The sequence below is a fragment of the Misgurnus anguillicaudatus genome, chromosome 23, assembly GCF_027580225.2.
Source record: "Misgurnus anguillicaudatus chromosome 23, ASM2758022v2, whole genome shotgun sequence".
Classification (NCBI taxonomy): Eukaryota; Metazoa; Chordata; class Actinopteri; order Cypriniformes; family Cobitidae; genus Misgurnus; species Misgurnus anguillicaudatus.
The window spans coordinates 21,963,576-21,974,438 of NC_073359.2; the positions used below are offsets into that span (position 1 = coordinate 21,963,576).

Genomic DNA, 10,863 nt, shown 5'->3' on the forward strand with positions numbered 1-10,863 from the left:
GACTCTTAATGAATAAGGGGCAACTAACAGATAATTTACTCAACCCCAAGCTCGTAAAGAGTTTACACGACTAAGACATTTAAGGATGAAGGATGACTTTTAATATCCAGAACCTAGCACGAGATGACCCTGTGGTTAGGACACAGGATTTAAACAAGACGCCGTCTACAAAGCTAAAGTGAAGCTTTATCCTGATAATAAAATACCTCCTTTTAAAACCTGATATGGAGAGAAAATCTGAGTAAGCTATTTGTACGCTGACTCGACTGAAATGTTATTTGAATACCAAAACATAGCTCTGTTCGATAATAAACGTCTTGAGTGGCCCTATATAACATCACAGACTCAGCCAATGGCATAAATTTGTCCAGTATCATGGCAATTCGTTAACTATTTTACGAATTAAATAATAATATCTCATACTATGTTTTAGTACGATTTGCTTTTGCCACGTTGACTTTGGGTTTAGGGGTAGAGCTTCATTCTTGCCTTTTCGTAAAATCGTACATTTGGGACGTTTCACATCGTACAAAATTGGCAACTTGTGAAAAAGTTACGTTTTCCCATGAGATAAGTTTGGAATGTCTGACCAATGATGTTTTGCTAATGTAGCAGAAATGACAGATTTCCATCCTGATATGTAAACAACCAGTGGTGGCCGATGACTTCTTTTTCCGAGGGTGCTCGATGTGAAGTTGATCACAACATGTATATATGCCGTGATGTGTGTGTTTTGTAATTTCAAATTATGTGTTCTGCGCGTCGAGCGATCCTATGTGCATCACGTGTCTTGTCAAAATAAATGCCTGCTACAGACGCGTCTAAGGGTTTATGATAAAATAGACGCTCGCGTTTGCCAGTTACTCGCATAATCTCATGCGTAATCAGTTTTTACTGTTAAGGGAGTGTTTTTTGTGAACGTGAGCGTTTCTTTTATCATAAATGGTTTTGACGTGTGTGCAGCAGGCACTTATTTTGACAAAACACATGATGCACATGGTTAACATGACACAACAAACACATATTTTGAAAACACAAACAACTCACATGACACTACGAACACTTATTTTGAATTTGCGCCCCTTGGATGAGCAGTCACAAGTCGCCACTGTAAATAACAAGTAATAAAATAAAGGACGTAAATTGTTTTATCCATCAGAAATTGACCGGATTGTGAAAAGTGGTCTAAATATGATGAGGGAGATTTAAAAAATATATCCTAAAATGAACATAAAGGATGCAGGACATCAAAAGTGTCCAATCAGAATCTATTGTATTTTAACTTAATTCATTTAATGTGGCTAATATTAAACAATAGGCTATTTAATTAATTAAACTAATAAATTACATTTCTGCTAAAAAAAATGTAATAGTTGAATGTTGTTAATAGTAATATTAACAAATTAAAATTATAATGTTTAATTTAAAGGGAAAATATCATGAAAATTTGACTTTTTCCATATTTAAATGCTATGATTGGGCCCCCACTGCTTCTATCAACCTAAAAAATGCGGGGGGAAAAACAACAACCCAGTAACTTAGTTTTGGTAAACAATTCTCTGCAAAAATTTTTAAAAAATCATTGAAATGTGCCTCCCCTTGTGATGTCAGAAGGTGATCTCATTATAATAATCCCACCTCTTAATCTGCACTATCCAACCACGACACTCCAATTTAGTGCAGAGATCAGTTCAGGACACACCCAAAAACGGCACATTTTTGTTCAATTTTAACATGCGAGAATAAATTATCTATATGGTCTATATATCTATTTGAGCTAGAACTTCACATACGTGCTCTGGGGACACCAAAGATTTATTTGACATCTTAAATAAGTCTTGTGAAATGTCCCCTTTAAACAACATTTTGTTTACTTTTGTACAATACACAGCCTGCATGCTCTGCGGGACTGCCACTCGATTTTGAAAGTGAAATCTCAGTCCTGATTCAAAACCAGAAGCTCTTGCATTACACCTAATAATCTACTTTGAAAATGCAATACCAAAACAAGACACACAGATTTATCGACACACAGGCATGGGTAATATTTACGATCTCACAGTCTTGTTCAAACATTGAGACGACAGTAATTTCACAACGCTTCTTGACTCTCAAACAGTTGATGCTCCCTGAAGCCCGAAGGACGGGAAAAAACGTTGTGTCAACTGAGATAATAATCATCCCTCCGTCTTCATCAATCAATTTTCTTTTTCTACATAAACTGACAACAAATTGGCTAATGCAAAAACACACAATTAATATTGACAGTGCAAAGTGGCTGGATAAAAGCCCGGCGCTTCTGTGAATTATTTACAACACTGCTGTTACTGAACATTTGTTGATGGCTGCGTAAGGCTAACCACAAATTAGTTTTTTCTTTAATTAAAGATTGTTATGTTAAGTATTTCTATTTGTAAATGTATATACAATATAATATATACTGTAGGGGACTGGATCCATTTACTACTTTCAACTGGTAGGTCATGATTCACAACTAAGTTGTCTCTACTTATAATATAAGCATTATAACTAACAAAATAAGCGTGCAAATGAGGTTGAAGATAAGAGTTTCTGTATGTTTTGTTGCTGACATGAAAGACTGGGCGTTCAATCAAATCTCTACCGCATTTTGGCACAGATTCACCTGTTACTTATTAGAAGCTGTAGATGACAGCATGGAAAAAATGAGTAACATGCCCTAATTCTCAAAAACATTAAATATACATACATTTGCGAATAAATGTATAATTGAGACCTATTATTATTTATACTGTATGTACAGTATATGTATATATTTGTACACTGTCTATGTTTATTTAATTAGTCCTCATCATGCATGAAACACAAAAAACAATGAATTCCTGATATGGTTACATATTTTCAAGTGCGTATTTTATATATTCACAAAGAACTTACAAAGCAATTCATTCATCTTGTGTTTCAAATGCATTGATATGAAGAAATGCCCTTTTCTCTTTTCCAAAGATAATCTTTCCTTTTAAAGCCCCATGCATCAATGTGTCCGCCCAGACTTTTCAAACCATGCCAATGCACCTGAACAAAAGGGGCTTGTCGGTGGTTCCAGGTGCAGTACGTGTACCTTCACAGCCAGGTGTGCTTTTATTTGTGGTTAGTGGTGAGGCAAATGTGTGGAGGATCGAGCATCTCTGTACGAGCCAGCAGGGCCCTGATCGGATCTGCACGAATATCACGGCTCGCTGCAGGCTCCCCGCTGAGCCTCACAGGAGAGCAACCCCACGCATCAAAAGAACAATCAGCACCCACAGGAAGAGAAATGTGTGGGGGAGAGTGTAATTACACTGAAATAATCGCGAGTCGACAATCCATCAGTTGAAACATGCACTGTTTGCGCAAGCGGTTTTGTATTGTGTGTGAGTACACAACCTGGAGCTATTAAAACTTTAATATTGAAACTGTTGCACTGTAAAATATAAAAAAGTAGTTACGGTCAACTTGAATTCAAAATTGACTTTATTTACGATTCTAATATGTACACCTAAACTCACTGAAAAATGTAACTTTTTTACGCGATTTTTAAAGGATTTTTGAATTAATTCGAACCATTTAAGTCGTACGAAAACATACAATTATCTGATAAAGAAACCACACCCCTAAACCTATATCACTTAAGTGAAAGCAGATCATACTTACTGTAAATGTAAGAATGAGACTGTACGAATTCGTACAAATTAGTCGCCTTGTAAAATACATACATATTGCCATTGGATCATGTTGAATGTGTATTTCTGGACTAATTGTACATGATTATTGGTACATGCTAAGGACGAATGATAGTGTACAAATTGGTGAAAGCAGATCGTACTTACTGTAAATGTACGAATAAGATTGTACGAATTCGTACAAATTGATCTCCGTGTAAAATACATACGCATTGCCATTGGATCATGTTGAATGTGTATTTCTGGACTTATTGTGCACAATTTATTGGTACATGCTAAGGACTTATGAGAGTGTACAAATTGGTAAAAGCAGATCGTACTTACTGTAAATGTACGAATAAGATTGTACGAATTCGTACAAATTGATCTCCATGTAAAATACATACGCATTGCCATGGAATCATGTTGAATGTGTATTTCTGGACTTATTGTGCACAATTTATTGATACATGCTAATATACAAATGAGATTGTACAAATTGGTAAAAGCAGATCGTACTTACTGTAAATGTACAAATGAAATTGTACGAATTCGTACAAATTAGCCACATTGTGAAATATGTATTGCCATGGATCATGTTGAATATGTATTTCTGGACTTATTGTGCACGATTTATTGGTACATGCTAATTTTTTTCATTCAGATCGTACTTACTGTAAATGTACGAATGAAATTGTACAAATTCGTACAAATTAGCCGCCTTGTAAAATACGTATTGCCATGGATCATGTTGAATATGTATTTCTGGACTTATTGTGCATAATTTATTGGTACGTGCTAATGTACAAATGAGAGTGTACGAGTTGGTGAAAGCAGATCGTACTTACTGTAAATATGCAAATGAAATTGGACGAATTCGTACAAATTAGCCACCATGTGAAATACGTTTATCCATGGATCATGTTGAATGTGCATTTCTGGACTTATTGTGGACGATTTATTGGTACATGCTAATGTACAAATGAGATTGTACAAATTGGTCATAGCAGATCGTACTTACTGTTAATGTACGAATTAAATTGTACGAATTCGTACAAATTAGCCACATTGTGAAATATGTATTGCCATGGTATCATGTTGAATATGTATTTCTGGACTTATTGTGCACGATTTATTGGTACATGCTAATTTTTTTAATTTAGATCGTACTTACTGTAAATGTACGAATGAGATTGTACAAATACGTACAAATTAGTCGCCTTGTAAAATACGTACTGCCATCATGTTGAATGTGCGTTTCTGGGCTTATTGTGCTTGATTTATTGGTACATTCTAATGTACGCATGAGATTGTATGAATTGGTGAAAGCAGATCGTATTTACTGTAAATGGACGAATGAAATTGTACGAATTTGTACAAATTAGCCACCATGTGAAATACGTTTAGCCATGGATCATGTTGAATATGTATTTCTGGACTTATTGTGCACAATTTATTGGTACATGCTAATGTACGAATGAGATTGTATGAATTGATAAAAGCAGATTGTACTTACTGTTAATGTACGAATAAGATTGTACGAATTGGTGAAAGTAGATCGTACTTACTGTAAATGTACGAATGAAATTGTACGAATTCGTACCAATTAGCCACCATGTGAAATACGTTTAGCCATGGATCATGTTGAATATGTATTTCTTGACTTATTGTGGACGATTTATTGGTAGGTGCTAATGTATGAATGAGATTGTACGAATTGGTGAAAGCAGATCCTACTTACTGTAAATGTACGAATGAAATTGTACGAATTCGTACAAATTAGCCGTCTTGTAAAATACGTATTGCCATGGATCATGTTGAATATGTATTTCTGGACTTAATGTGCATGATTTATTGGTACATGCTCATGTACGAATTAGCTACCTTTATAAAATAGGTATGTATTGCCGTGAGATTGTGTTGAAAATGTATGCCTGTACTTTTAATAATATCTAATTTATATGTGCTATTAAAAAACCCCTTTTGAGCCTTACATAAAATACAATTAACTGAACATCTTTAACTGTTACAATCACATTTAATGACTGCATTCCAACGCACAACTGCGATATCGAATTGTGTGCCCAAACAGATTCAATATACTCAAAGCTTAAACAAATCAGGCATGTGTTTGCACAACATGCAGTGCTTTGAGGCTGTGGCAAATGTGACTGGAAACAAGGGTGTGCCTCTTTCATTTCAAACAGGACTCATGGGCGTGTGCCTTGCGTATAGAGGAACCGCAAACATGAGCCGAAGCTGAGGTCTGAAACCAAAAGATCCAAACCTCTCACCTTTCGTCAACACACCTGAGCATAGCACGCTTAGATCTCGCTTTCAACAAATATCTTAAAAATAACCAAGTTCTGATCACAAACGCACGCTCGGACACATATACGGCAGTCCCATCTTCGTGGCCTACTTGAGCGAAACGTGAGAACGTCATTGTTCGTGAAGCACCTCGGGGCTCGAAGTGTCACGTTGTCCACCGTTGAACAATACGTAGCCTCTGCGTTTTTAAAAATGATAGACACACTGGTTGCATTGGTAATTCTAGACCGCGGCTATTGAGCTCTGGTTCCTCTCTGACCTTTAGGTAATCCTTTATGACGGTTCTTTCTGAAACACGCTTAACATGCTAAAACAATAAGTGGTGGAAACATTAGATCCCCGAACCCTTAAAACGCACAATATGTGTGTCACGGACACACCCACAGAAGTGGCGTCAAAACAATGACTATTGTTATCATTTAAACAGAGATAACTTTATCTCTACATCTGTGTCTCATGAAATAACTATAATCTGGTTGTCAGATGACATCGCTGTTATTCGTTATACTTAAAGGGATAGTTCACCCAAAAATTAAAATTCTGTTATCATTTACTCACTTTCGTATTGTTACAAAGCTGTATAAATTTCTTTCTTCTCATAAATGAAGATGTTTTGAGGAATGTTCGAACAGTTCGTGAACCTCATTCACTTCCATATATATGTTTGTTTAGTAATGGTAATGTGCTTACAGTGACTCTCAAAAAAAAAAAAAAAAAAAAAATATTGCATTACATTTCAAAACATTACTTTTTAGTTCAGCTTAAAGGGACAGTACACAAAAAAATGAAAATTTAGTCACCCGTAAATTTGATTAAAATGTAAATTATGAAAATTTTCATTTTTCGGTGAACTATCCCTTTAAGTGTTCAAAAACATTTTCATAGCACTGTATGTATATACCCAATAGGTTGTTTTATGTATTTGTCAGTGAAAAATAATAATATTATATTGTAAAAATAATTAAATACATTGACATAAATCTTATATTTATTTCAATATTTATTTATTTATATTAACAAACACAATTTGACTGCGAACCACAAGATATGCATTGAGAAAATGTTTTTTAATTGAGCTGAGGACTTAAAAAATATAACAGCTTAGTGATGTCATCTGAAATGCGCTATATAAATAAAACTTATTTTATTATTATTATTATTATTATTATTATTATTAAAAGTAAAGTTATTTTAGGCTCTGAAGACTACAGGATTTTATAAAGTTTTATCTTTTAAAAAACATAAATAATAACACAAATCACTCAATTTATATAAAATTATTTGAAATAAAGGTACATAAGCTGTAGGGCTGGGCAAAAAAAATAAAATTTTCGATTAATCGTTTTTTACATGGTCGATTCAGAATCGATTCTCAAAGAGCAGAATCGATTTTTTTCATATTTTTTCTGCAAACATTGAACGTAAGATTAACGTTAATCAAATTACTAGTCTTCTTCACTAGTCACCTGTCATTCTTTCATTCCGTGCGTAAGATGGTGTATTTAGGTGCTTCATCGACGGTAATGCCACCTTTACATAAAAAGTAAGAGGTATGGATGCATTTTAGATTTCGCAAGCAAGACGACGACGATAGTGTTGTGGCTTTTTAAATTTCTTTTTATTAATTACCCACTTGTAAACTGCTGTTCACTGTTCTTTTTAATTAATATAGTATTTGTATTAAATCTACATTGATTGAGTTGAATCGAGAAGAGTATAAAAACCGACCCGAGAACCGGAACCGAAAATTGAATCGAGAATCGAAATCGAATCGATTTGATAGCTTGTGAATCGAAATTGAATCGATCTGGAACATCTGAATCGATACCCAGCTCTAATACGCTGTCACTGGGGCGGCGCCCTTTCAGAAAGTACCCAACTTTGTACCTAAAGGGTGCATATTAGTACCTCATCTGTAACTATAATAAATATAGTTAGGACCTTTTCAACGGGTACCGTCCCAGTGACAGCTTTGTACCTTTATTTCTGATGGTGCACTAACATATAAAACTGACTTTCAAGCTAACAGAGACAATTTGGGTGGTAACCACTTAAAAGTGTTCAAAAGAAAAACATATCTCGGATTCTGTTCAAGGCGAATAAATATAAGAATCTCACATTTAATTGAGCCACGGGAAGGCAGTCGCCACATGTTACACTCTCATTAGCTCGCCCATTGTGCCTTCTGTCATTGAGACCACAGGAGATGACCTTGAGAATTGGCCAATAGGAACTCTGTTTCTCCCAGTCTCTGATTTGCTGAGGTTGCCAATCCATAATGCCACAAATACACTTATTAGGGGATATGCAGAGCTGCAATTGAGCTCATTTATGTTGTGCATGCAACTTCATGCAGTATAAATATATTCTTATTCTATACAAAATGTGCATGGTGAATAATGGAAAATTGTGTTGTGATTGGCTTTAATGGCTAAGGCTTTATTTACAAGTGTTTATATCTGGGAGTGTGGCGCATGTGCGAACATTTATCTCATTTAGCTTGTCGAGCACAAAGCACAATTAGACCCAAGCATCCCAGAGGAGTTCTCGTGAAAAAAAACAAGAGTGCTTTTCGTGTGCAGACATCATTGCACAGAACAATGATGTTTGTGCAGATTGATTCATGACATTATTTGTGTGTGAGACATGTGATCTATTATCAACATTAGTGCGGCAATGTCGAAATGATTGATGATGGATTTCATGCGGGACAGGTTCACAACCTGCCAACAGTTTTTGGCCCTGCGATGGGAAACGACATTAAAAATTACCGACCCGCTTGCTGACTGCACGGATTTCATCAGCTGCTGTCTGGTACCTGAAAATGTCAAAGGAAATTATGGGACATGCTCATCAAATTATGCCATTTACCCAGTATACAATTTCCTGCAGCACCTCGAACGATGCCGCAATAACCTCAAATTTTATAAGCACACTGGAAACAAATCCGATCTTACAAAAAGTGCAACCCTGGGGGAAATTCTAGGGGCCTGACCGTGTTCGTCTTGTAACATGACCTACGGGGAGCACAAGCTCCACCACAGACACTCGCACAAACCACATGGTGATTCAGATATCAGGTGGGTGTCATCGCCAACGTGATGAACGATTTAAGTGAAAGGTCATCTATGATGCCCAACTCAGTAATGGTAGAGATGAAGCCAGGTGTAGCCCTGTTGAGCTGTTACAGTTTTGTCTATTGTTCTCAAGTAGAGCTTTTGTCTGGGACCTCCATCTGTTTGTGCGCCCTCCTGAACTTGACAATAAGACCGTAAGGCACTAAAGAATGTGTCAGGTGCAAAGCTGCTGCCAAATTCATTCAGATAGATAGATAGATAGATAGATAGATAGATAGATAGATAGATAGATAGATAGATAGATAGATAGATAGATAGATAGATAGATAGATAGATAGAATAAAGAGTCAGATGGACAGATGGACAGATGGACAGATAGATAGATAGATAGATAGATAGATAGATAGATAGATAGATAGATAGATAGATAGATAGATAGATAGATAGATAGAATACACGTGCAATATCTAACACATGTACACAGTGGAGCCCTGCTGTGGCAATTCATACCTGATATCTCGGACTGCGGGACTCCGTTTAACGTGAATCCCTTCCCGCTGTAAAACGTTCGTACTTCGGTGCAGCTCTTCGCTTTGCCGCCGGCGTTATCCGCAGACAGGGACGCGGTGATGAGCGACACGAGCAGCGCGAGCGGTGTAAGATCCATTGTGTCCGTATCCAGAGACGCCGACTCGAACCCAATGAAGTCCACTAATGCCGATGCGCAATTCAAAGCAAGTCCGGGACGGCGGATACACGCGCATCCACTATTTCTAAACACGACAGAGTAGAAAAATTGAAGAGAAATCCACTTGTTTGAGATGTAAATGCACTTTGGGGGGCGTCCAGGTAGACAGCTGGTGGTCCTGATGAGGAGGATGTTGGTTATTGATTAGTCCGGTGGGGATCTGTTTTTGGTGTTCATGTCTTTACGCACTATTCATAATTTATTACTAATAATATCTGTACACGCGCTGTATATACAGTCCCATTAGAGATTACTGTATGTAAGAAATTATGCAGGCTCGCGGTGGTGCTGTGCGCGCTCGCGCTGTCTGCCTCTACTGTCCCGTTCTCATTGAACAAAAGCGGTATTCGATTCACAAGAGAGTCGGTTCTTTTAAACTACTCAAGCGAGTCGTTCAAACGCCGGTTCTAGGCACTCGACTCACTAAACGCCTTATAAATGCGTATATAAACGTTATAAATGATGTGTAGTATCATGGAAAATTTTATCTTTACTTATTTCTACTGTTTTATTATTTGAGCATTTATTGCGGTTTATTAGGACTTTTATGGTGCAAAAGTTAACTAAGCTAAGTTTAGCTACGTGACATCTAGTGATGGAAAATTAGCCTATCTTACTGGTTAGACTTAATCTTTGGTACAGAGTTTACAGACATGTAAATAAACAGGATGTGAAAATGTCTAGCAGCTAAGTATAAAAGTGTGAGCGCATAGTTGAAGTTCGTCTTCTCTGCTGAAAAAAGCATCAAACCAGCATGGACCAGCATGGAAATTATGCTGGTCTATGCTGGTTTAGCTGGTGGTCACCGGCATACCAGCACCAAAACACAACATATGCTGGTCTTGCTTGTATGACCAGCATGGGATGCTGGTGCTAATGCTGGTTTGGTGCTGGTTTAGCTGATGCTAATGCTGCTGCTGATGCTGGTTTGATGCTTGTTTATCTGGTGTTCACTAGCAAACCAGCACCAATGCTGGTCTTGCTGGTTTGCTGTTTTTCAGCAGGGTTTTCTCTGCACAACTGTGAA

The 10,863-nt window shown here is 36.8% G+C and overlaps 1 protein-coding gene across 1 annotated transcript in view; it reads right to left on the reverse strand.

Annotated features, from left to right (window-relative positions):
• The window catches only part of gpc1a (glypican 1a), a 35,809-nt gene extending 25,649 nt beyond the window's left edge, over nucleotides 1–10,160 (reverse strand). Inside the window, exon 1 of the mRNA XM_073861989.1 lies at nucleotides 9,599–10,160. Coding sequence (XP_073718090.1) covers nucleotides 9,599–9,755 — 157 coding nt within the window. The 5' untranslated portion in view covers nucleotides 9,756–10,160. The remainder of the gene's footprint in view (nucleotides 1–9,598) is intronic.
• Nucleotides 10,161–10,863: the final 703 nt, after the last annotated feature.